Here is a 26393-nt window from a genome sequence, read left to right as displayed (position 1 = left end):
GTTGTTGCAATAAAAGATTTTGAAAATGCAGCTCCGCTGAGGCTTAAATGTTTTTTTCAACTATTTGCTAGCAATTTGGTAACATTTAGCTCCGAGGTTGCAATTTACTCCTCGTTTCTGCTTTCTTTCTGAAAAATGAAATGACTCCTTTTTGGTTGACTTAAGAATCTGCTTCATTGTCTTAATAGTTTACAAGCTTTGATACTTTGTGGCAGGAGCTGAATTGTTTTGCTTTGGTGTTTTTGGAACTTGATAGTTCCATCCTCCTCCTCCTCCTCCACACTCTTTTTGTGTAAATTTTTCACACCGCCTGGACTGGAACCCCCCCTCGGCCGCTTCCTACTGAGACGCTTCTCAACTTCCACCCCTTTAAGATGGGCGGACTTTCGCTCCCAGAATCCCCCAAGTGCAAAGCATCAGCGAAGGAAGCCAGCGGGGAGGCAGCTGCAGCTGCTCAGGGTCCCACCCGAACGGAGGAGCGGGTCTGGACGGCCGAGTCCCTCGTGCCTGGCCCCGGGCCGGGCGAGGGGAGGCAGGAAGCGGAGCGTCTTCCTTGGCCGGGATTCTCTCACTCTCGGGGCCCCTCGGGAAAACCTCCCGGCTCTCGGAGCAACTTCCCTCGCAGGCCCCGGAGGCTCCAGCCCTTCGCTTGTTGCTGCAAGCCGGGGAGGGAACGGGGGCGGGGGGCAGCCCTCATCTTCCCGCCTGCCTCCAGGATTCGCCGGCTCAGGTGTTTCGCTTTGTTGTTTCCAGACGCTCGCTCGCTCCCCTCCTACCGGTGCAGCCTCAAATGCCCAGGGCGGCCCGGTTTTCCATTGCAAACAGCAGCCTTTCAGGGAGGCCACCGGAGCTCCGAGCAGGAGGAGCAGGCCGAGCCCCCCAGCTCCTCTCCAACTTCCCTGAGTCCTGGGAGCTGGGGCCCCCGAAGAGGGCAGGAATCAGGGGCCCTCCGTCCTTGGGCCAGCCAGTTGATGCTTAAGGGGAGCCTGCAGTGGCTAAAAGCGAAGAGGTTCCGGGCCCTGCAGGAGGGGGGAGCCGTCGGAAGGGCACCCCTCCCTTTTGCTCCTGGGCATGGGCAGAAATCCTGGCTACTAAGGAAAAGGAAGGAAAGAGGCAGCTCTGCTCGGCCAACGGGCATTCCTAGGAGGTACCTTTCTGGCCCTCCTTGAATAGTAAAATTTCAAATGCCCCTGGCTGCAATCCCGAAACCGGACTGGTTGGGCCTCTCTGGGAAGGTTGCTTCCCACACCCACCTATCCTGCTCTCTGCTTAGATTCCTGGCCTGCTCTTGGGATGCGCCCCTCGCCCTCCTCTCCTTCCGTCTCTCCCCATCAGCAACAGCCGGCAGGTAGAGGAGCTGTGAAGAGCCAAGGCCCAGGAAGGAAGCTGGGGTCTTTCCCACCCTTCGGCTGGCCTGCTCCCCCTTCCCTGAAGCTGAGCTCTGCTGGCCTTGCAGTCAGAATTTGGGCCGAGCCAGGCCCAGAAAAGCCTTGCGGCCTTCAGACTGGCACGTGGGACACTTGAGGCAGCCGCAGGAGGAGGAGGAGGAGGAGGAGGAGGAGGAGGAGGAGGAAATGGTGGGGAGAAGCAAACGTCCCATTTCGGGAGGGCGGGGTGGTGGTGGTTGTTTTTTTATTAGTCTTGGCTTTTGTTCCCTGCACAAAACAAATCAGGACTGGTTAGGCCTGATGCACCTGGTGGCACTGCAGCTGCTGCCGCTTGGCCCTGGGTGGCCACCCCTGTTGGGCTGAGGATGGTGGCATTAAGGTAAGTTTCAGGGGGCGGCTGGGGGGGGGTCACCCTGGCCTCAGCCACCTTTGCAGGTCCAAGCTTACCTGCTGGGAGGGGGGTGCTGGAACTGCTATGCCCAAGCGCTGCATTCCCCCCCCCCCCCCCACCCCTCAATGCCTGGAGGTGCTGCTTCTGGGGGGAGGAGCAAAGAGGCCCGGCCAGCTCAGCTTATGGGTCCTTCCGAGGACAATGGCACTGAAGGCAGGAAGTCCCCACTTTGGGGGAGGGTCCACGATCTGTGAAACTGCCCCCCCTCCATTTTTGCATCTCTCTTTCTGAGGAGATTTGCAAGTTTCCTGCAGTGCTCCTGGGGGGGCTTCCCTCAAACGCCCTTCCTGGGGGGGCGACTCATGAGAATGGTCCCGTTTGGCACTTATACTGGGGGTGGGGGGTGGGGGCAGACATTGCATGCTCACTCAAAACACAACCCCACAACAACAACAACAAAAGGGGGGTGGGGGTGGGGGCAGACTCCAAAGAAGAGTCCTCCTCCCCGTTGATGTGGGAAAGGTCTGCGAGGGAGAAAGTGGCGCTTGGACTCTCTCTGCGCCCTGCTGAACGTGGGAGCCTTTGAGCAGCGGCCCTTCGGTGTAGCTGGGGAGATCCACAACGCGTGCTTAAAAGCACCAGTAGCGCTCCCTGTTTTGATGGGCAACCCAGTTAAAGTGGTGCTGGGGGGGGGGTTCCAACCCCATCATTCCAACCATCATTCTGACTTTTGGGACCATCCCCCCCGCCCCCCCCGCCCCCCCAGGGAGAATGCCTTCAGAGTTGTGGCTTCATCTCTTGACCGTCTAAAATCGGAATGACCTTAGAACGTTCTTGGTTATTGAAAAGTTTGTCATGCGAGGTCCATTTCTAGTCTTTCCCCAAGGAAGGTGAATCCTTGACAGAACCTCTGAACGTGCTCATTCAAAGTGGGAAATTCAAAAAAAAACAAAAAACCGGTTAAGAACTTTGGGTGACACAGCTGCGGCTTCCTGTGGGCTTCTACCAAACTCCCCCACTTCCTCAGATGGCTTTGGGTGACTCCACCCTTTCCTGGGTCCCACAGCTGCGGCTTCCTGTGGGCTTCTCCCGAACTCCCCCACTTCCTCCGGTGGCTTCCTGACATCTCTCTGGCCTGGTCCTTTAGGGTACCTCTTTCCTCTGCTTCACCTGACACGCCTTCTCTTCCTTGGCCTCCCAGCGCAACACACCTGTCGGAAGAGGAGGACAGCAGGACGTTGCAGGTGCCAAGTGGCCTGGCTGCCCAGCTCTGCAGGTGGGGGATAGCGGTCCCCACATTTCCTCTCCTTGGGGGGGCTCCTCTCCTGCGGCCGAAGAGCCAAAGGAGGGTCTCTGGGCCAAGGAGATGGCGGTCAAGGCAGGGAAGGCGTGAAGAGGCGCTCTGCCCCCTGCCATCCCGGGTGGGGGGGAGGTTGGCCCTCCTCGGAGGCCTCTCTCCTCCCAGGACAGCTCCTGGGACTCCCAACTTGCCCCTCCCCCCAGGCCTGCTCTCCTCTTCCTCCCTCCTTCCTAGGCAGCATCCACTCTGGCCTTCTTCTCAATGGTTGGACCCTCCCCAGCTGCCTGCGGAGCCGGCTTCTGGTTGCAATTTATGCCCCGAATGATAAGAAGAATTTTATAAAAAGTTACATATGAAAACAATTGGACTGGACTATATTAACATAGTTATGATGGGAGATTTTAATGGAATTGTAGATAATAAATTGGACTATACAGTGACCGCATCAAGACAAAATAGAAAGACTCTCCCTAAATCCACTCTGGCCTTCTTCTCGATGGTTGGACCCTCCCCAGCTGCCTGCGGAGCCGGCTCTGCAGGCCTTTCCAGGGCTTTCCAAGAGGGGCAGAGAAGGACAGCTTTACAGGCAGCCCCTGACTCGTGACCACAATTGAGCCCAACATTTATGTTAAGTAAGAAATCTGTTAAGTGAAATTTACCCCATTTTACAGTTTTTCTTGCCTCAGTTGCTAAGTGAATCATTACAGCTGCTAAGTTAGCCCTACTGTCCTTAAGTGAATCCGGCTCTCCCATTGACTTTGCTTGCCAGAAGGTTGCAAAAAGGGGATCACGTGCCCCCCCCCCACTGCGACCATCATAAATGTGAGTCAGTTGTCAAGCATCCGAACGAGAACCACGTGACCCGGTTGTAAGTTGAGGACCAGCTGTGTTTTGCAGGGTGGTTTTGCACCTGAGCCTCCTTGCCAGGCAGAATCTTGCATGTGATGATATTCACTCCTTGACAATCTATTTAGCCTGGTGATTTCTGGCCCTTCTGTGGGTCCCCGGTTGGGGCAAGAAATTTCAGCCACCAAATCGGGTGAAAGAGACCCCAAAGCCCCACTAGGAAGGGAGGGAGGGAGGAAGGCGGGGGGAGGGGGGGAGAGGTCATAGGGCTGGGTGGGTCCCTGCCGATCCCTGATTCCTAAGGATAGTCAACCTCCCCTCCAGCAAGAGCAGCTGCTGTTTTCTCTTGACCTGGCAAAGACAAATCACACAGCCAGGAAAGGCCCTGAAACCCTGTCTGGACACGATGGATCCTTGCACAGAATTTTAGGCCTTGGAGCATAGACATCTGCTGGGGATATTTGGTAAGGAAAGAAAGAAAAAGGAAGGAAAGAAAAGCCCACCCAGCATTCTCCATCTGTGCAGGAATGCAGAAACGGCCACGGAGGACTTTCGGCATCAAATGCAAGTCCATTAAACAGGCATGTGGGAATGACTGTGCAGGATTTCAATTGTCCTGTGACCTGCTGAGAGTCGGCCAGGAGACCCACAAATTCTTGCCTTGCATGGCTGACGCTTCTATTTGTGTCCAAAGGTGGAAGAATGAGAGGTCTGCTACCCTGGATCTCCTCTTCATCAGCCTCTCCTCTTCAATAAGGAATTGGTGGAAGGAACATGAGCCTCGTAGGAAAGAGACTGGGTCATCCTTGGATTCGTGGTCTCCCCGAGAAGGAGCTGAAAAGATTCAGACCTGCGTACTGGAATCCGAAAGACCAGATTTTGACGAACATCAAAACAAGCTAAGTTGCATGCAAAGACTTGAAATCTCGAAGGAAAACTGTAGAAGAATGGGAAATTTTACAAAACATTATGTGATGGACGCAGTTTCAAATAATCCCGGTAAGAAAGATTATGGGAAACGACAGTGCCAATTCAGGCCATGCCTGGAATCCTGTATCCAGCTTTAATTGCTACAGTAAAAAAAGGATGCAGAGGAATTGGAACAAAAGAATTTGCTAAAAAGAAGCTGGTTCCGCTGGGCCTTAAGGAAGAGGAGCCAGGAAAGCAATCTTCCCATATGGAAAAAGGAGCTGACCCAGGAAAGAGGGTGAGAATTTCTCCTCTGTCAGGGCTGCAGCAGGTCCGACAAGAACCAAGAGGCATCTCGGCTGGGAGGCTTTCAAGGAAAGACGGGCAGCCATTTGTCTGGAGTGCTCTGAAGCTTCCCGCAGGATTTGGATGAAAACTTGCTTCTAAGGCCCCTTTCAGCCCCATGGATTGTACGAAGAGTCTGAGAACATGTTGCAGTCCACCCTTCAAAGAATTAATGTGGAAACAAGGCCAGCTCACAGTGTGGTTTCTCTAAAAATCTGATACCACAATTTGTCTGAAACACAATTTGTCACCCAAATCACAACTGCCAAAAAGTGTCTGGTTTAGAATGACACAGTCTTTTCACCTGGATGCAATTCAGTATAATGCTTTGAAAAGCAATAAAATTACTGAAAGTGTGAAGCATGATGCAATCCGCCATTCCTAGCGAGCACCTGACCATTTCTTCTATTCAATGCTTCTGCTCCCAGGTTCAGTTGGCAACTCGGTGAATCGGTGTTTCCACAAGTAGCAGTCACTGCTAATAATCCAACTCTGGCATCTCCACTTGGGCACCACTGGGTGTGCCCCACTCAGCCCCCCCACGAGGGAGGCTGGGCTGATTTCTCTGGCTACACCCCCCCGCCCATTCCGAGAGAGAGAGAGAAGCACAGGGGAAAACCTACACGTGGCTCAGGTCGGTCGCCTCTTTAGCAATAATAAAGGACCTCAGAGGTTTGTCCCTGTTTACAGGTGCACTTTTGGCTTCATCACCAAATAATAATAACAATAAAAACCACAACCACCAACAGCTTCTCTGATTTCTTGGGAAACTATTTATAGAATGATTTTAGCTGAATAAGGACAATTTTTGTGCATAGGCAAACAAAAAAATTTGCCTATGCCTACAACATTTATTAATATTTATTAACCATAGTTCCACAAAAGGAAAACCACCGGTATTTTTTAAATTATGATTTTCATACAGTGATGAACCTTTTAACCTTCCGTTTTTTCCTTGGCCATTCATGGTCACTTCCATTTTTTTCAAGGAGTGCAACGGATAATTAAATGACCTGCCTGATATTATAGAAACAATTGAGCCACCATTTTAGCAGTAGTTCCATTGCATTTCCTGCATTTAAAATCTGCAACATATGTCTGGAGGATGTCGAGTAAACTTTTGACCCTCACATAATAAGCTAACACTCCAGACCAATCCCACTTGCAAAATTGCGTCCTTTCCCCAAGTGACTTTGATTCAGTTTATCATTCATCATTTTAAGTGAGTTGTTGCAAGAAGAATTTAGATTGGCCCAAATTGAAACAAGGCAGCACGTTCAATTGGACGGCAGCATGGAATTTGCAACATCAACGTCTGTTTAATGGAGGGAGGGGAGGGCCATTTTTTCCAAGAAGGTCCATTGAATGCTGCATCTTCACCAAAATGCGAAGAAGGAACAACGAGAGCCCAGGACAAGATGAGGCTGTCGGAGATCCTGGGCACAGCGAATGTTTTGGGGGAACCTCATTGGATCATCTCATTCTATAGCACCTCCATCCATCCAGTCTACAAAAAGTAGCCAAACAGGATTGGAGACTGGCAACCGGCAATACCAGCCCGGCTTGCTTTAGGCCTAGAATAAAACGCCGAGCAGAACATCTGGGATGGTTGGTCAGAGGGAGTGAAACTTAGTCAACCCGCCACCCCCCCCCCCCCCAGGCACGCTGCTTTCCTGGCATCCCTTGGACATACCCTGAGGTAGTTCTGTAAAATTCTGCCTAGGCCACAGGGAAGGCTCCTGGTGGTATAGCCCCCATTCCAGCCCAGGGAGTTTGGCTCCCCCGAGACCCTTATCACCTATGGGTGCACTTGCCCAGAGAGGCACCTTCGCCCCCACCCCACCCCCAAAGGCCTGAGCCCCTGGTGCCCAGCGAGGAGGAGCTGCTGCTGTCACCGGCAGGGCTTCCTCCTTTGGATGCCAGGCCTGGTTGCCATGGCAACTGAGGAAGGCAGCGCGCGTGTGGTGGTGATGCTGAACCCGATCTTGCCGCTACGAGGCCGGGGGGAGGGGGCCGCCTGGGGAGGCGGCACGTCGCCCTCGTAAGCAGGCCGGCCCCGGAGCCTGGAAGCCCCCAGGCGGCCTGTCTTCTGCTCGGTGCCTTTTTGCTTCCTGAGGGGAAAGAGCGCCGCCAGCCCCCCGCGCCCCCCGCCCCGAGCAGAAACGGGCAGAGCCAAAAGCCAAGCCGGGAAGCCCCGAGGAAGCCCCGGCCGTGCCAGGCGGCAAGCAGCCCTGCCGGCCTCGCTCGGCGTCCCTTCTCCGGGATCCCTCACTCCTAGCGGCTTTTCGCGCGGGCTGAGGCCGGGGGCGTAGGCCCGAGCGCTTCTCCTCGCAGCTTCCGACCGCCGCGGGCGCCTGGAAGGGAGTCCGAGGGCCCGCTCGGGTCCGGCTTCTGTCGGGGGGGCGGGGGGTGTCTCTCGGGCGGGCCCGGCTGCTCGCCCTGCTCTCCCTTCGCGGGCCTCGGTCAGAGGCAGAGCGGTCTGGCGGCCCCCTCCACGGTGGGCTCAGGAGGGGCTGGGGGGCGCTGCCCGCCGCTGGACTGCGAGGGTCCCCTGCCCGCCTTTGCCCCCCGGCTGAGGGAGGGGAAGGGAGGGGAGGCTCGGAGCCGCACCGCAGCCGCCTCCGCCCGTTTCGCGGCCCTAACCGCCCGCCCCGCTCTCGTCATCGGGGGGGCGAGGCAGCCGCGCCTCTCCCGACAGGCCCCCTCCCCGCCCGGCAGCCCCAGCAGTTTATATAAGGGCGGCGGCGGCGGCGGCGGGCAGAAGCAGGCAGGCGCGCGGACGGCACCTGGGCGGGCGTGGAGCCGGCGTATCTGCAGCAGACCTTCCGACGGACGGACGGACGGACAAATGGAGGCGGCCGTGCCCGCGGAGCAGGGGAAGGTCAGCGCGGGCGGCGTCGCTTGGCGGAAAGAGGCGCGCGGAGTTGAGGCTGCCTGGCTCGGGCGGGCGCAGCGCGGGTCCCGGGAGGATACGCGGAGCCCGGCCAAGAGCGCTCGGGGCGACCCTGCAGGGGAAGGGCGGGGGGGGTGCTCGGGCTCGGCCCCGGGCAGCCTGGGAGGCTTCGAAATCCCGCGGAGGGCCCTCGCTTCTCCAGCTACGGTGGGTGTAAGCCGCCATGGTCGCAGCAGCGAGGACTCCGCCCGGGCTGCCTCCGGCTACCTCGGTCCGGCTGCTTGACCGGGGTCCGTTCGGAGGAGAACCGACGTGAGTGAGTGAGTGTGTGAGAGAGAGGGAGAGAGGTCGAAGCCCGGCTGGTTTGGAGCTCCGGAGGGGCGCCGGCAGCCGAGTGGGCTCGCCTAGGGTTGCTCCCCATCCGAAGACCCTCAGCAGGTGTCAAGGTCACCTGGAGGTAGGAGGGAAGAAGCCCCCCGCCCGACCTCCAAAGGGGGGCAAGATCCACCCCAACCCCCCTCCCTCCGTCCTTGCAAATGCCAGCACTGCCAAGGGGAAGGCAAGAGGTGAACAAGGCGCTCTTGCGGGTTTCCTGCCATTTTGCTGCCTCTTCTACCGCCCCCCCTTCCTCCCGCCATTTGTACTGCGTGTGGCTGCAACGGGTGCTGGGTGGAAGAGACCCTCCGCCCGTTGAGGGTGGCAGGCAGAAGGGTGGCATGCGGGGGGGGGGGGGTTGCTAGCAAATGGCTCCCAGGGCTAGAACATCAGAAGGAAGGAGGGAGCCTCCGGCGCCTGCCCTTCAAGGCCGTCCCAGGGTTTCAGAAGCAGAAAGCCACGTGGTCTGTGGGAAGAAATTGCAGCTGGAAGGCCAGAGGGGCCCAGCCAGCACCTCAGCTTGCCCCATCGCTGAAGGGTTGGCCCGCAAAGCCATCCAGCTCCCCCCCTGACTCTCCACACTGCACAGGAGTTGGCAAATGGCACCTTCCCACCTCACTGCGGTTGCCTTGAGTCCTTCAGACCCTGGACCTTGTTTGTGGCTCTGCAGCCAGAGGTGCGATTGGGTCAGCCTTAGGGTTCCCCCTCAACCCTCCAGCCTTTGCCCTTAGCCCTGGGGGATAACTGGCATACCTGCCTTGGGCTGTTGGGGGATTTTCACTGTGTTTGAGAGTATTTAAGCGTGATAGCCGAGGGGGTGCTAAGAAGCCTTAGCTGGACATTTGTTGGAGGTTCAAGACACAACCTCAGTCATGAAAGCGGGCGCTAAATCCCTTCCCAACACACACACGTCCCCTTGAATCTATTTGTGCAACCGTAGAAGAATCGGTTCTCTACCTCTGATATCTTTTAGCGTCACAAAAATTAAAAACCTGGCCAATAAAGCTGTTAAAATGCAAACAAAAATGGGGAAGAGAGAGCAAAGTGAACGCCACTTCACTGGGAGCAAAGATTCCTCTCTGGACCAGGAGAAGATCTGGGATAACCCACAAGTGCTCCAGACAGTTGCTCCTACAGGGGAGGCAGCCACCTGCAGTGACTTCAGAACTCTGGGCGATGAGGAAAGAGGCGACTCGCTCAAACCACATTTGCTGCCTTCAAAAAGACACTGCAACTTCCTTTTCTATTGCTTGGTGGTGGTGGTGGTTGTTTTTGTTTCTTTTTAGATTTTAGGAACATTCAGAAACAAGTTTTTACAATACTAGTTGAATTTCTTTCAATCTTTAGTGAAAGAAGTTTTAAACCCAAGTTTAAGGATATTTTTGTGGAATAAAGAGCAAAAAGGTGATTACGGTGTTGATTTTAGAAAGTTGCAAACTGATTAAGAGTCCATATATGAAATATAATGTTGAAATTAATTATATGACTACTTACGGTGGAAAAATGCTGTTATAAATCCTTTAAAAAGAAGATCGGATGGAAGTTTAAAGGTTGGACACTAGAGGGAACCAGAAAGAACTAAACAGTACAATTAAAGGAGGATCCTTAACTCTGACTTAATATAGAATGGAGCAGAACACGTTAACATTGGATGTATGGAAAGATACTTTTGAACAGTGAAACCAGACACTAACTTTAAAAGAGCCTGCCATTATAGATTCTTTTTAAAAGATGTGTTGCAAGAGGTTTTACTAAACAAGGCTGACCTGAAAGTGGATTTTAAAATGGCATGCCGTAAGAATAATATGGCAAAGTCCTACGCTGGATATATAAATGAAACCAGTTGATGTCCTAATAATTAAAAGGTATATATCAACCGAGTGACCAGTGTAATTATTTTATACTGGATTTACAAAACAGGCATTAAAATTTTGAAGAATTTTGAGAGAAGGACCAAAGGAAAAAGGAAATCAAGCTATCAAGATTAAGATTGTTAAAAATAAGGAATTTAAGGTTGGTTTATTTGACCAAGGTTAAAGTAGATACGTTGTTAACTCTGGTAACTCTTAATATAAGATGCGGGAAAGACGGCATCATCTATTGTATTTTAATAGAAGGTGAAAAGTAAATATATAAATTCTTTATACTTTTTGGTGGTGAAGAACGAAGCCATTTATTTTTATCATCTATATTATTTTTACTATATTATTTTTATTTTATTTTTAATTATTGCACTATTTTTAAGTTTTTATTCTTTCAGTTTCTATTCATTTTTATATTTTTAATTGTAATAATTAATGGAATTATCACATATACAAAGAACTCCCTAATTCTGGAAGCGCAAGGGGGCGGCTACCTGTTGCAGGAACCCAGTTTTCTTTCCATTGGCAGCCTGAAATCTGGGCCTCCCACGTGGCTTGGCTCCCTCCGGCCCAAAGGGGACCCAGGAGTCGGGCCGGGGGGGGGTCAGCTGGGGGGGAAGGAATCAGATCCACCGGGGGCAGCAACCCAATGATTTCCCGCCTGTCTTTTCATTTTGCCTATCGCTATGGAAACATGGACTTGGCTGGGCGGAGAGCCCATCTGCCGGGGGAAAGGATAGCGAGGGGCGTGGGGGGGTTGCCTTAGGATTTGGTTGTGGGTGCAGCAGCCCTGTGGAAAAATGGGCACCCCGAGATGTTTGGCAAGAGGCAGAGGGTGAAGCCGGCCTGGAGTCTCTCAGCCACCCTCAGGACAAGAGGTTGCCCCAAATGGCGCACCTAATGGGGTGTGGAGAGCCAGCTGGGGGGTTCAGGCCAGGAGCCGAGGGGCCCTGACTTCTGGCCGGGAGACCCTGGGCCACTGCCCCCCAGCCCTAGGAGAAGCCGGTAAGGCAGGCCCTCTGAAATCTTGCCCAGGAAACTGCAGGGACTGTGGGGGAATGGGACGGGGGAAATGACCTCTAATGAAAGATGAGAAAATGGGCTTTGAAGGATCCGACGGAGGAGGAGGAGGAGCTGCCATGAGGCCCTTTGCCTGGGGGTGGGGGAAACGTGAACTATAACCCTGCTGTCTTTCCAGAAGAAGATCACCTGCTCCCTCCTCGCTTCTGTGTCTGTGGCGGCCATCGGATCCCTCCAGTTTGGGTACAACACGGGGGTCATCAATGCCCCTGAGGAGGTAAGGCGGGGGACGAGGCCTGGGGGTGAGGGGCTCCCAGCGGTCTTCTGCTCCCGGAGAATCTGTTGGAGCAGCAAAGGTGGGGAGGAATGGGGGCCGGCCCGGAGGCAGAAGGGGGCCTTGTGGCCTTGGCGGGGGGTCCCAGGGATGAGAACTTGGCCTCTCAGACTGAGGAGAGGGAAGGGACCTCGTAGCCTGGCGAGAGCGGGAGGAGCTCCTCTCTGCTCTGAGGCCTTTCAGAAAAAGGGAGACGGAGGAGCCTCTTGGCGGGGGTGTGTGTGTGTGTTGCCACCCATGGAGGCCGGCTCAGAGAAGTGGCGGCAGGAGGGAGGCCGGTCAGGCATTTCCCTTCCCAGCCCTGAGAGCCAAATGGCTCAAATTCTGGGCTGAGTCAGAGGCCCCCCGAACGGCTGGGCCCCTCTCCCCACGGAGGGGGCCCTTTCTGTGGAAGGGCCGGCCTTCCCGGCAACTGCCGCCCACCCGGGCAGGGCCTGGCTCTGGCCGCTGTTTCTCAACAGCTGGCCTCCCCCCCCCTCACCTTGGGAAGGACCAGGGCAGGACCAGCGAGAGAGCGGCAGCCGAGGAGGCCTTGAGAGTGGGGGATGGGGGAGGTGTAGCCCCCCCCCTCCAATCTCCGTCTCCTGGCTCCAGGCCTCCGAATGAAGCCTGGTGCTCCTGGGGGTTGCTTGTTTCTGCAGAGGGTCAGCGTGGTTGGGGGTAGAGCCCCCCACTCCAGGGCTCCTGGGGGATCTTGGGCTTGTCTCAGCCGCTGACCCTCCCTGCCTAAAGGGAAGAGCCAAGGCCAGGAGCCCCCTTCAGGTGGTCTCGGGGGGCGCTGGCTGTGTGGAAGAGCTGCCCCTTTGCGCTGGGAGATTCACCCTCCCTTCTGCAGGACTTGGCCAAGTCACAACGTTTTGGACATGGTTGAGCATTTTTAATTAGGGTCACTCTAGCTCCATTTTTCTTTGGTAAATAATCCCCTTTATTCAGGATCTGGAACTGAAGAACAAGGAACACCCCCCCAAACACACACACACACATCCCCAACGGAGACGCAGGAGCAGCGTAAGTGGGGAGCGGAGAATCTTCCCCTCCAGCTTGAGATACAGTGGATTTCTTGGATTCTAGGTCTTTGGAAAGACACACACACACACACACACACACACACACCACTAGCCCTGCGAGGCAGTCCGGGCACGAAAGGCAGTCCGGCTTTTATTGTAAGGAGGCCTCAACCGAACCTTTCAAAGCTGAAAATATTCTCCTCCCCTTCCTCTCCTTTAAGTCTCCGACAAGCTCGGAGGGTCTGGGGGCCGAGGCATCTTTGCAAGCCCTTCTCCCACCTGCCTCCCAAGGGCTCTCCCAGGAAGGAGGGCACCGTGCCAGGCCGAGGGGCTGGGCGTTCCCTCCCAGCATGGCCTGGCCGGGCTGGGCCCAGCCGTGAGGCCTCCTTGGGGCCTGCGGAGGGGAGGAGCAGGAGAGGAGGAGGCATTTGCTGAGTCACAGAAGGGGGGCAGGAGGACCGAGGGGGTGTGTGACGGTGGTGGCAGAGATGTCGGGCTGAAATCTCCCCAGCCCCTTCCGCCAGCCAGCCAGCCTCCTCCTCCTCGGCTCTCCTCTTTCCCAAAGGATGGGGAGGAAAATGACTCAGGGAATTCCAAAATAGTTTGTCTCTCAATTAGGCCACTTAATGGGGAGGGAAAGATGTGGTGCGGGGGGAGGAAATGCGTGGGTTTCGCTCCCCCTGAGGATGACTCATGCGCCACATCCTGCCATCTACGCTCATGATGGGGGGAGGCAGGATAACGGCTAGACAGGCTCCTCTCCTGGTCCCCCCCCGCCGGCCAGCCTCTGAGCTCCTGCTGCCCCCTGGTGTCCACGCAGAGGATCGTCCCTTGCCCGGCTGCCCCCTGCAGCTCAGAGGGGTGCGTGGGTACAGGGCCTCCCGAAAGGACCGGCTGGATCCAGCCCAGAGTGGGAAGGGAGCTGCTGGGGGCAGCAGAGGGCTTCTCCCCCCACCCCCACCCCCGTTTTAACAAAGCCCCAATGCCCCTTTTAGGAAGGGAGGCTTTTACGTCCCTGTTAACCATTTGAGACGGTGGGGGCAGATTTAAAAGAGTTACCGGTAATTAAATCGCGGCTTTTTAGATCTACCAGCCCGTGTTTCATGGAACAGGCCTGGTGGGTATCAGAGAAGCATGTGATCTTCTTCCCCTGTTGCCTGATGAAAATACAAGCACGCTTGTAACACGAGAGTCAAAGCCATTTTTCATGGGGATTGAGGGGGAAAAACCGGCCTTGCAGAATCTACTCAAGGAACGTCCTGGTTTTCCAAATCTTGGATGCCTTGATGGTTGTCCTCTGCTTGCCCATATTTATTTAATCCTGGGGAGCTCTACACTCTGGTGGCCGTTTCTTTGAGGCCTGCTCTTCTCCCAAAACGACCCTTTGGGCGGTTTTTCCCAAAGCGGCAGAATTTTCTTTCTGGCTCTGATTTTGTGGTTGTTCAGTTTAACCAGAATGAGAAGCCCCTCATATCACGGAATGAGGAGCACAAAGAGCTTCTTGAAAATGTGATCCTGCCAGATACTTTGGGAGAGATAATTTGGTCCCAACTTAGCCAAAAAATATCCCCAGCCAGTGTGCTGGTTGAATCCAAGTATTGGAGGACGTGGTATTGGCAAGGAATGCTTCCATTCGAGTAGATTTGCTCGCTTCCTCCTCGGTGTCTCTGGGCCCCCACCATTGGCCCCTGATGTGGCCTTGCGCTTTGGAGGAGGAGGAGGAGGAGGAGGAGGGTAGGGTGGCCAGCAGCCCAACACCTTCTGGGTCAAGTTGTGGCAATACAGCCCCAGGGCTATTAATGGGCAGCCTCCCCGTTGGCTGGCTTTTCTTCGGGTGGGGGGGCCTTGGCTTGGGCAGGAGCCCCTCCTCTCCGGGAGGCCCTGGGGGGGGCAGTGGCTCAGACCTTTTTGAACGTCTGCCCTGATCAGGGGAACTTTTGTGAGGCCTCCTGGGTTGGTGGGTGGCTTGGCTCCCCTCTCCTCCGGGCCATCCTGCTCCTTGACTTCCCCACGTTTTCCTGTCTTCTTCTGGGTCAGAAGCTCTGAACTTCCCTTCCTGTCCTTGCAGATCATCAAGGGCTTTTTCAACAGCACGTCGATAGAGCGGACGGGACACGTCATCTCCGAGGGCCTCCTGACCGCTCTGTGGTCCCTTTCGGTGGCCATTTTCTCAATTGGAGGGATGATTGGCTCTTTCTGTGTCGGGTTTTTGGTCAACCGGTTTGGCAGGTGAGTGAAGAACGGCGCAGGAGGGGCGTGAGAGGGAAAGCGGGCGAGGGGCCCCCAGTCCAAAGGGGCCCTTGAGATTAAGCTCCTGGGCCTGTGCGTGGTTCCCCCCGAGGGCCATCTCTACAGGGCCAGGGCCTCCAGCACCGGGCGCTAATGCCAGGCGCCTCCTTGCCACGAACGGCAGAGCATCGCTGGCCCAGAGATTGGAGGAGAGTGAAGCGCTGAGAAGCGGCCGTTGAAGGCTATGCTGGAGCCCCAGAGATCTCCCTCTGCCCCCCCCTCCTCTCGGCCCTTTTCTAAGGCTTCTTTCAATTCTCTCTCTCTCTCTGGACCCCCCCTCCCCCCCCAGGCGAAATTCCATGCTGCTGGTGAACGTTCTGGCCATTGTGGCCGGCCTCCTGATGGGCTTCTCTAAGCTGGCCTTGGCAGTGGAGATGCTGATCCTCGGGCGCTTCATCATTGGGGTCTTTTGTGGCCTCTGCACCGGCCTGGTGCCCATGTACATCAGCGAAGTCTCCCCAACTTCCTTGCGGGGGGCTTTTGGCACCCTGAACCAGCTTGGCATCGTGGTGGGCATCTTGGTGGCCCAGGTGAGCGAGCCCTTGTCAGCCGGGGTGTGTGTGTGTGTGTGGATGCCTGGGGAAGAGATCGGTGCTCCACGAGGAGAGGATTCCTCAGCTCAATCTGAGCCCTGGGATTTGGGGCGGGGGGCCCCCCTTCCCCTGGACCTTCTGGGTCTGCTCCGGGTCGAGGAAGGCCAGGGAGCCCCTGAGGGTCAGCAGCCCCCAGGAAGAAGCCCTGCAGAGGCCGGGAGGAAATCCTCAAGCCCGGCTGATTGGCTCCCTCCTGGCACTTCGGTTTCTGAGGAGGGGCCTGACCTTCGCACCTCCCTTTTCTTGCCCCCCCAGATCTTTGGCCTGGATGTCATCCTGGGGACAGAAAGGCTCTGGCCGGTCCTGCTGGGGCTCACCATCATCCCAGCCCTCCTGCAGCTGGCGACCCTCCCCTTCTGCCCCGAGAGCCCCCGTTTCCTGCTGATCAACAAAATGGAAGAGGAGAAGGCCACCAAAGGTATCGCGTCTGCAGGCGCCCGTTTTAGCAAAGCGTCTTGCCAGGCAGCTGTTAACCCCAAAAGCGTTTTAGCCGTAAGTGGAAGGATCGGTAAAAAGGGAGGCTTTGGGGAAGCAATGCCTGCTGGGAAAGAGGGTTCCTGGGAAGGGCCCGGCGGACTTCGGAGCCTGGCTCTCCTTCCCTCCCTGTTGAAAGAAAGAAAGAAAAGCCGCCGAGTCCTCACAGAGTTCATGGCTGCTCCAGCCGCTCCCTCCGGATCCTGGACGGCTCAGGGCAGGAGGCCTCTCTGTGAGACCCTCGTCTGAACCGGCAGGCACAATTCTCCGTTTGTTCTGCGGATCAGATTCTGGCCCGCTGGAAGGTAGCCCAGCACAAAAGCCCATCTGTGCGCAGAGGCCTCTCCTTCCCGGCCAAGGGAGGTGGACTGGCAGCCGCCCGTCATCTCTCTTCGGCTTCTCTCTTTGCTGCCCTGCCGGGGCAGGAGGAGGAGCTCCACCAGGAAGAATCCTTTGGGCACAAAGCCAACAGGAGCTCTCCTGCCAGAGTGAGGCGGCCACATGGCTGACTCGGCCCGTGTCCTTTTCCCCTCAGTGCTCCAGAGCCTCCGTGGCATCCAGGATGTGTCCAGCGACATCAAGGAGATGAAAGAGGAAAGCGCCAAGATGTCCCAGGAGAAGAAAGTCACCATCCCAGAACTGTTCCGCTCCCCCAGCTACCGCCAGGCCATCCTCATCGCCATCGCCTTGCAACTCTCGCAGCAGCTCTCGGGCATTAACGCGGTGGGTGGCTCCCCCGAGGGCCGGCCGTCTCCGCGTGGGGATGCAGGGAAGCCACCTCTGGTGGAAGGGAGGGGAGCTGGGTCCACCGGCAGGCAGGAGAGCAGCCGTCAGAGGGGCACCCAAAAGACAGGAGGCCCATTGTAGCCATTCAGTGGAAGCCCCCCCTCTGCTGCAGGGATCAAAGGGGCTGGGGATCAGTGGCGCCGTGGGAGCTTCCTCTGGGTGCCCCTCTGGGCACTTTTGCTTGGCTTCGTCTTTCTGGTTTTAAAGAGATTGCGCTCACCGAGGAGGTGCCAGAGGGCCCGCCTCCCTTCCTCCCCTGCCCTCCTGGCGGGTGCTGTGATAGGAGAGGCCCCAATGGTCCCTCCCCCCCCCGTTCTAAGTGCCGCTGTCCCCTCTCGGCCCCATTCCAGGTGTTCTACTATTCCACGGGGATCTTCAAAGATGCCGGAGTGAAGCAACCCGTTTACGCCACCATCGGGGCCGGCGTGGTCAATACCGTCTTCACTGTGGTGTCGGTAGGTGGTGGCAGTGGATGGGAGCTCCCTGCGTTGGGTGGGTGGGTGGAGGCCCTGAGGTGGGAGACCCTCCTGGAAATCTGGATGGACTTGCAGGGAAAAACATTGGGGGGGGGGGATCAGCTTTGGGCGGATGGTGGGGAGCCGAGATGACTCAAGTGTGACCGAGAGGTTGACCTGGAGTGGTGGACATTCCACCCTCTGGTGCCCATTGGATGACCCCTGGAGGTCCACGTGTGCGTTGCCTTTAAAGTGTGGGGCCCCGCGGGATCTCTGCTGAGAGGGGATTCCGGGGGGTGCTGTAAAATAAGTCAAGGGTGGCGGTCTCAGCCACGGGATCCCACTGACCATCCCCTGAAGGAGAGTTTGGGGGACCCTTCCCCGTCCCTCTCTGTGGCAGGGAGGTCTGCTGCTGCCCTCGGCAACCCTCGGCCTCCTCTTCCCCTTCTGCAGCTCTTCCTTGTGGAGCGGGCGGGGCGTCGGACCCTCCACCTGGTTGGCTTAGGGGGCATGGCTGTCTGCGCGATCATCATGACTCTGGCGCTGGCCCTGAAGGTAGGCAGCAGCGTTTCTGCTCCGTGGTGGTCCCCCCACTCCCAAATTGGACTGAAGCTCCACCCCCAAAGAGGCAGAATGGCCGTTTCCTGCCTGGAGTGGCCTCTCCGAGGGGTCCCCCCTCCCCCCCCCCATGCACGGAGCCCCTCATCCAGTTTTCTGGCAACCACAGGCAGCACAATCTAGCGTAGACGCAAGAGAGTCAAGGCCCCTTTGCAAGGCTGCCTCTGGGCGGTAAGAGCCTCTCTTCTCCGGGGTTCATGGGAGAACGGGGAGTCCTTGACAAAGTCTTCCTCCCACGCGGTTTGGGAGCGCAGGAATCAAAACCAAGGTCATGAATTACACACACACACACACACACACACACACACACACACACTCTCCCCCATATATCCCAATGGTGAAGTGGCCAACGAGATTGCAACAAAACGGATGCAACACAAGAGTGCCACCAACCCGGCATAAAGTTGTGTGGAAAGATAGAAAGTGGAGAAGGTGTGAGAGATTTCTGCAGGTACTTTTCCAGTTTTAGGCATCTCCTTGACTAAAATATTTTGCTGGCCAAACAAGGCCCGAAATGAGAATGAGCTGGGAGCTGCTTATCTCTGCTCTCCAAGGAAATCTGGCGTTGTGCAGTCTCTGCTTGGACTCTCCGACCCAAGAAAGGTTCCTGGTTGATTTGATTCCCAGGTGAGCAGAGGCTAAAACTTGTAGCCTCCCTGGGATCACAAGGGCTTAACTCTGCACCTCTGTTCTTGCAGAACATTCTGCCTTGGATAAGCTACATCAGTATTTTTGGCACTTTTGCCTTTGTGGCTCTCTTTGAAATTGGACCTGGACCGATCCCGTGGTTCATTGTGTCTGAACTCTTCAGCCAGGGCCCCCGTCCTGCAGCTGTGGCCGTGGCTGGGTTCTGCAACTGGGCCTCCAACTTCCTGGTGGGCATGCTCTTCCCCTATGCAGAGGTAAGGACTCCCCCTTGGACCTTCTCTGTGGGCTTAGTTGTGGACACAGTCAAGTCGGCTCCTTTCCCCTGAGGTTAGCCGTCAAAAATACCTCCACAGGTGGGAAGGAGGAGGAGCAGGAGCAGGAGGAGGAGGAAGAAAACACAAGCCCTGACAGGGGGCCAAGAACTGCCGGCTGCTGCTGTTGTCAGAAGGGCTGTTGAGAGGGAGAACGGGAAGGGTGGGCTTCCCTGCCGTCCGTGGCTCAGTTGACGCCCAAGTAGAAGCGGGGTTGCGTCAACGTTCCCTTTTAGCAAGGCTCCTGCTTCTGCTCCTCATGAAGGACCAAGCCAGGGAAGGTCCTTATCCTTGGGACTCCTGCTCCTGGGGTGGCCTCGGGTGACCCTGAGAACGAGGTGTTCCTTCTGATGGCCACCTAGTCTGGCCATATGAGAGGAGGGGATACGATGGACGGGATGGTTCAGTTTGACAGGGGAGGAAATGCGCTGTCGACGAAAGGACTCGGCTGGGCTCCTTGCAGGCCAGAGCTGCTGTGCGCTTGAACTCCCATCGTCTCAGAGCAAAGATCACGTTTTCCTTCTCTTCCTTGCAGAAATCGTTGGGGCCTTACGTTTTCCTGATCTTCGTTGCCTTCCTTCTTTTCTTCTTTTTCTTCACCTTCTTCAAAGTCCCCGAGACAAAAGGCAGGACTTTTGAAGACATCTCCAGTGGGTTTGAGAGGCAAACCGTGAATGGTTTTGCTCCAACCACTGGCAACAAGAGCTCAGCGGTGGAATTAACCAGCATTCAGCCTAAGGAAGATGCCTAATTCCCCTGCCCCCCGCCCCCCATCCTTGCTTGTCTCCAAAGGAGCCCCCCCTTTGTGCCTGTTGCTGTTTCTTCATGTGTCCCCTGTGACTTCCGGTCCTTGCCGCGGCTTCAGGGCTCCCCGAGGACAAGAGAAAGGCAGCGCTTCTTCCTGCCCCCAGACCTCTGGCGGAGGAACGGCCCCCCCGAGCTCCTTGAGTCGCTTGTTACGTGACGTGGAGGCTGAGCCCTTTTTGAGGCTGGCCGCTGCTGCCTCCGAGGCCGGTTCCTTGCCTGTCCGTGAGTTGACCGTCCCTTCCTTCCTTCCTCCTGGTCTTCTGCAGTGTCTTCTGCAGGGTGAAGAAGTGCAACACACTGGAATTTCCCTAAAGGCGAGGGGGAGTTGTGCTCTTCCACTCCGCCAAATGAGGGCGGGGGTCCTCCAAGTTTGGGAAACGTCAGATCAGACCTACTATTTGTTTACTAGACTTAATTTATTCCTTATATCACTTTGCTTGGAAATATTTATTTTTATGCAATACTCCACTCCTCTGAGTCGGAGGACTAGAAATAAGCATAAGATGACTTTTATCTTTCTAAAGAAAGAAACCCGGTGATGGGTGGTGGGACCCCAAAGAGACCCGGGGGGGTGGGGTGGGGGATGAGCCCGGAGACCCTCCAATTGGTGAGGCTTAGAAGAAGCAGGCCCTGAGGGTTGCTCAGAGCGGGGTGGGGGGAGTGGAAGGCATCCCGTGAGGAACACAGGCGGAGTCAGGCCGCTGGAGACCCCGGCTCTTCTCCCGGGGAGGACCCAAGGAGGGGGAGGAGGAGGAGGAGCCTTGGGGTCTGCACCCCTCCCCCAGAAGTGCTTCCTTCAGTGGGCTCTGGTGCCAGGGAGGGAGCTGGCCCTCTGCCTGGAAGGCCTCGCTCGGGACATCTGGAGGACTCCTGGGTGGGGCCCGAGGGATGGCGGAGGCCGAGGCTGCTTTCTGGGACCTCAAGAGGGCATCCTAAAGGGGCAAAGCTTTAGGGGTGCAGCTGCAGCTGCCACCTGGACCTTCCCCATTTGTCTTGTAAAGGAGGCAACAGAGTATTTTTTAATCCCTCAGATGCTGTGGACCCACTGATTCTGGTGACTGGTTTAATTTCCTCCTTTATGATATGATTACATGAAAAAAAAATCAGACGTTATTTGCTTAAGGGTATTTTTGCAATCTTTGGTGGTTCGATGAAATCAAAAGAAATTTTGAGGATGAAGAATAGGCAGCTAAGACTTCAGATGAAGGAACTTGAGACCAAAGCTACTAAATAAAAGAAGAAAACTATAGTTTTTTTTTTCTTCTTCTCCTAATCTATTTATTTATTGGAAAGAGTGTGAATAGTTGTGTCTGGCTTTACGGTGTATATTTATATCACGCAAAGAGACTTTGCTGGTTGCTCTTCCTATGTCCAGGGGACAAAGTCCTGGGAGCCCCCAGGGCTGCAAGCTCCCCTCCGTGGAGTGAAGGGCCCCCCCTTGGCCCCGCAAGACCCTGTGGGGACCCAGCTTCTTCCCCTGGCCAGAGAAGGGCCCCCCTTGCCCAGCCCAACCTCGCCCTCTGTGTGGAGGATGCGCGAGGGAGGCTGGAAGGATCCTGCGCAGAAGTTGTGGTCGTCTTCCTGGATGCGTTTTAAGTGGAAGCCGGCCAAAGGGAGCACTGGGCGGGGTGGGTGGGGTGGGGTGGGGGCTCCTCATTTCTGGAGCCTGGCTTGGCTACCTGTCTAAGCTTGGAATAGTTTGCATTCTCCACTGTCCTCCACCCCACCTTCCTTCAAACACCTGTACCTCACCTCCTCTCTGCCTTGTTTTTCTGAATTCTTTTTTTTAAATCCTGATTTAGCTCACTGAGCGTTCATTTATCTCCTCTCTTCCAACAGAGACATTGTGGGAGTGCAAAATATTCCACATTCGAAATATGTTTGTAAGTTTTGGCTTGTGTGGTGAAGATTTCCAAAGAATTTTATAAATGTTATTCTGAATGTGTCATTTTTAAAACAAAACAAAATAAAATGAAACTTTTGGCTGGCTATGGACATGGGCCCCCCTCTCTCTCTGTGTGCCTTTATTGACCCACACCTAACTTTACCCTCCGTCCTGCACCTGTAACCAGTGTATCTTTTGGAAGGCCCAGGCTTTACACTGCTGGTTAACACCTGTCCAGGTTAGTGTGGCCCCACTCAGGGTAGGAGCCCCCCCTTCGCCAGAGCCCCCCACTCCCTGCAGGTCTGTGCCCCTCCCTCCATCCGTGCCAATGACCCCTCCCACCTCTGCTCCGAACAGCCCCAGCAGGCAGGGGGGAAGGTCGGCCACCAGGAGAAAGGGAAGAGGCCGCGGCTTTGCACCCTTCAGAAAGGACGGGGGGGGGGGAGATGCAGGGATTCCTAAATGCCAGACTCTGACAATGCAACTCAACACGAGGGCCCCAGGCCGAACGTGCCCCCGTGTGGGCCAGCCAAGACCCCAGGGAACCCTGCCAGGCGTTGGGGTGAGGGAAGGCTGGAGGACGGAACGGAGGCTCTGAAGCATTTGGCGCTGATGCTGGGTCTCCACAAAGGCCTTCAGTGTCTCCGGCGTTTCAGCTTGGAAGAATCTCAGGTGGGAAAGGAACCTTGTTGATTATGGTAAAAGGCTGGTCCACTCATCCAATATTTCTCTGGCCTTTTAAGAGTTGCCAGCAGAAAGTGCGGCGGGAGGGGAAGCAGCGCATTCCTTCAATGCTTCCATGGATAATTTCTAGGAACGGAAGTTTCTGCCATGCAAAATTCTAACTGGAGAGCCTGATATAAATCATCTTTTTACTCTTCTGTATCCTGTACAGATGCAGGTAGATAACTCCACAAAACATCCATAACAAAGCACTTCTATTGGGTCATCAGGTACCCTCATAACTCACATTTGTGACGAAGTTCTTCTTTAATGACCAATCCTTTGTAGATCTGTCTTGTAGGTAAAAAGATGATTTATCTTTTCCCCGCATGTTGTAGCCATAGAAGCAGAAGAGTTACCACGAGTCCAGGAGTTCAGCCAAGAGTGAGGAAAACCTACCCCAACCCCGAGGGTCAGGATGACAGATCACGGGGCCACGTGACATGGACTACATTTCCCAGGATACCTTTAATTACATTTACCATGATGCATTCCCTTAAGGGGACAGCTCATAATCCCCAAGTAACTATCCAAGTCCCATAGACTGGCTGGGACAGCACACTGATTGATATGGGATTGACTCTGGGATATGGAGGTGTCCCATTGGAGAATATGAATTACGATACACCCAGGGGGGTGGGGGAAAACCAGGGTCAAGGGTGACAATGAATTACGCGTCTCGGAGTCGGCTACACCCAGGAAGCCCTGGCATGTTCGCTCCTAATAAATCATCTTCAAGCTCCGAACGACCTGGCTGGAGGCTCAGGATTTAAATGGGGGTGAATACCGGAGCCCCCCTCCAGCGCAGGATTGGCCCCCCATCCAGGATGGCCTCATTTCCACTTTCTCTCCGATGTCCTTGCGCTCTTTTTCACTCCTACAGTATATTGGCCTCCTAAGACGTTTTCTCTTGGGGGAAGGGCCAGGAGGTTCACTCCCTCAACTTCTGAGAGTTCATCCGCATTTGGGCAGCTGCACCTCCAGGCCTTCCCTTCACACAGCCACCCCTCTCTGGGCTTTCATGCTCCCTCTAGAGCAACCTCTCCCAAAGTGACAAGAATCACACCTGCTTGATGAAAAAAAGAGGTTTCGAAAGCAAAAATAAAACCCCGCATTTGCTGGCCTTGAGCATGTTTTACCTCCACAGCAGAACCTTCTTGGCAAGCATTTCCCCCTCCCGCGAAACCCCCTGGGAGGAAAGGCTGGGGAGGGGGCGCTGGGTTCCCATCTCCCTCTGGATCTGCACAGAGTCAGGTGGGCCGCTTCCAGCCCCCCCCAGATGAGACCCCCCAGCTCCATACCACAGAGGGACCCAGTTCACCAAGCGGACTTGTTCCTTTGCGACAAACATGGAATCTCCATCTTCCAACGGTTGTTTTCCAATCAGGTGCCCTGAGCCTCCTCCGTTCGGTGCCTTTCAGGCCACCCGCTCTCTGGATTTTAACCTCCTCTGATTTCACGAAGGCCCTTCTGAGCATCCGGGCAATGTTGATTCAGCCCTCCCAGCTGGGTCTGAGTCCTCCCTGAGAGGCAGGCAGGCGAGGAGTTTGAGGGCCCCTGGTTCTCGGTCCCTGAGACCCAGCTACCGTCCATCCTTCCAAGGATCCAGCCGGGCTCCGTCTTCACCGTCACAGTAAGGCAGGACATAAAAATATATTAATTTTAGAGAAATAATGATGCAAGTTTTATAGATAGTGAAATATGTGGCATCAGCAAGAGAAAGAACAAGGAAGTGTGAAATGCCAAGCCACAAGGATCATCTTTCGGTCACAAAAGTCATATTTGCCAAGATACCTTGTCTCGCTTGTAACAAAACCACAAGCTAGGGAGTTTAGCAAGATAGGTTTGTGACATCCAGCCAGCCTAGCCTAGCAACAGGAGAGCGGGAAAGCTGTGTTTCAAGTAACCAAGTTATATTTCTGTGTTTTGCCCCTTCTGAAGAAGTATATAGGCATGTGCTGTTCAATAGGAAAGTTGTTCAGAAGTGACTTCCGGTTTGCAGGGCTTCGGCGGCAGGCAGGAATACGATCGTGTGTGGTTTCTGCCTGGGCTCGCCACTGGAGCACCCTGAGCCAGCTGGCTTAGGGGCTAAGCCACCCCGTAGAGGTGGTGAAGAGGGGGGAGATCGCCAGCAGGGTCGAGGAGAGCCGCATCTCTCCTCCTCAGCTGGTCAAACTCCCTTTCCTGAAGGCGGTAGGAGCAGCGGTCAGAAATGGCCGCCTCAAAGAAGCACTCAACCAGAAAAGAAAGTGCAGGAGGAAGATAAGAAGTGAAAGTTTTGGCTGACCGGGATAAAAAGCAACAACTAAGGTACCCTGGAATTTAAATTTTATAAAAGATAACACCGCTCCCAAAGAAGAGTCAGAAGCAGCGAAAGAAAGTGAAAAGGGAAAGCTTTTTTTCTTCACTCTCCTTCCTCACATTGACAACGAAGAGAGCTGAATAAGAAATTGGAAAAATCCGCTTTGGCACCAATAGGTAATTAAGCTGAAAATATAATTAAATGCCAAAGGGACAATAAAGATTTCTGGACATTAAAAGTCCTTTTTTTGCTATAAGTGGGAAGGGAGAGGAAAAGAATAAGGGCAGGATTTGGAAGGAGGAGACTGCCTGGAATTCAAAAGAATCTAAAGTTAAATCTCAATAAGACTTCTAAAAAGATACATTTTAAGTGGAACTTTGTAACTAAATAGTAACCCCAGGAAGAGAAAGTGAAAAAAGAAGGAAGTGTAAAAAGAAACAGCTTGTGTGTATTTGGATTGCTTGGTGACTTTGGGATTTCTGGAAATTATATTTGGATGACTAAAAACAATTGGGTGGTTGTTTAAAAAATTCTACAATGGCATCACTTCTGGATGAACTGAAAATGGAATTTAAAAAATATAAAGAAGAGACACAAGAAGGGAAGGGCTCCTTTGGCTCTGTTTTTCAATTCTTAGAAATGGCGATCTGCGTCTACAAGAAACAACAAGAAAAGACTGCACAACAAGAAGATTGGGACAAAGAAGAAGCCATCTTTAATGAACAAGTAACTCTGTCTGGGGAAGAAAGGGGGAAAAGTGGGGAAAGAGAATGGAGAAGTTAAGACTTAAAAAAACAGCCAAAAAAGGGAAAAATAATGTGAAAAGTGGATATAATGTTGGAAAGCAACAGAAAAGGGGAATGCAGAAGAGGGAAATGAAGGTGGAGAGACAGGGAGGTAAAAAGGGGAGAGAGAAGAAAGGGAAGAAGGAAAGGAAGTTACAAAGGTTTGGAGCAAGATGTAAAGAAACAGGACTTATTCAGAGATAATGGGTGAAAATTTAACTGAAAAAGGGATTCTGTAAAGGTACATAAGATTGTATTGTTATATTTGTAATAGAAATAATGTTAGAAAATTGGAAACAACATATGATTAAAAAGTGGGATAAAATAGTCAGTGTAATTTAGTTAAACTTTTGTGAACAAAATAAATAAAATAAATGAGAGAATTGAATTAGGAAGGAATGGGAACTTTTTAATTACTCAATGTTTTATAAAATATAAGTGAAGTGGAAGTTTATAAGTGTTCCCATAGAAGTATGATATTTATTTGAAAAGTAATGTGTAAAATGTTAAGATTTAAATGAATATTAATATTAATGATAGAATTGAATTGGTATGGATTGTTGTTTTAATTATATTATATATTTATAATTTTTTTATCTTTTTAAAATACAGTGTGTAGTTTTAGAATGTACCAAGCAGAATCCGAACGGAAGTTATGTATTATATTAAGTGTTATAATTTTAGGGGAAAGATATAAAGGCGTCATACTCCAATCAGTGATTACAGGAGAAATTTTGTTTAATGAGAAAAGATAATAGACAGTTGAAACAGGACAAAGAATACAAGTACAATGATTTGAACTGAGATGAAATAAATGAAATAAAATTAAGAAAGTTAAAAGAGGGGAGAAGCTATATAGAAAATGTAGAATAGTAATAAGATATGGAATGAAATATAAAAACGAGCATGAACTTGAATTTGTGTCTGTACGAAAAGATGTAACCTGGGATCAGGCTGCTTTCAAAAAAGATGTTTTATGTTTTGTTTGTTTATGTTTCTTTTTAAAATCAATAAAATTTTCAAAAAAAAAAAGTTGTTCAGAAGTGA

At 53.7% G+C, this 26393-nt stretch overlaps 1 protein-coding gene across 3 annotated transcripts; it reads left to right on the top strand.

Annotated features, from left to right (window-relative positions):
* Nucleotides 1-1657: 1657 nt before the first annotated feature.
* LOC113435893 (solute carrier family 2, facilitated glucose transporter member 3-like) lies at nt 1658-21646 on the top strand. Of its 3 annotated transcripts, none has more exons than XM_087936715.1 (10): nt 1658-1767; nt 11508-11606; nt 14739-14899; nt 15249-15489; nt 15808-15970; nt 16562-16749; nt 17163-17267; nt 17721-17822; nt 18584-18787; nt 19380-21646. In XM_087936715.1, the coding sequence occupies exons 3-10, from the start codon at nt 14853-14855 to the stop codon at nt 19593-19595; spliced, it is 1266 nt and encodes a 421-aa protein (XP_087792841.1). In that variant the 5' UTR covers nt 1658-1767; nt 11508-11606; nt 14739-14852; the 3' UTR covers nt 19596-21646. The 3 variants fall into 3 exon arrangements, with proteins under 3 accessions (XP_087792841.1, XP_026555799.1, XP_026555798.1); XM_026700014.2 differs by lacking the exon at nt 1658-1767 and adding an exon at nt 7935-8060 and having other exon boundaries at nt 11511-11606; XM_026700013.2 differs by lacking the exon at nt 1658-1767 and adding an exon at nt 7935-8060.
* The last annotated feature ends 4747 nt before the right edge of the window (nt 21647-26393 follow it).

The sequence above is a fragment of the Pseudonaja textilis genome, chromosome 6, assembly GCF_049901715.1.
Source record: "Pseudonaja textilis isolate UNSWEBS1 chromosome 6, rPseTex1.2, whole genome shotgun sequence".
NCBI lineage: Eukaryota > Metazoa > Chordata > Lepidosauria > Squamata > Elapidae > Pseudonaja > Pseudonaja textilis.
This window is presented reverse-complemented; position numbering and strand designations above follow the sequence as displayed.

Bases quoted from the DNA above. Each gene is read 5' to 3' on its own strand.
- LOC113435893 (XM_026700013.2), top strand. From the start codon at position 8,028: ATGGAGGCGGCCGTGCCCGCGGAGCAGGGGAAG. The intron at 14,900-15,248 runs GTGAGTGAAGAA...CTCCCCCCCCAG, and splicing joins TTGGTCAACCGGTTTGGCAG to GCGAAATTCCATGCTGCTGG. The intron at 17,823-18,583 runs GTAGGCAGCAGC...CTGTTCTTGCAG, and splicing joins CTCTGGCGCTGGCCCTGAAG to AACATTCTGCCTTGGATAAG.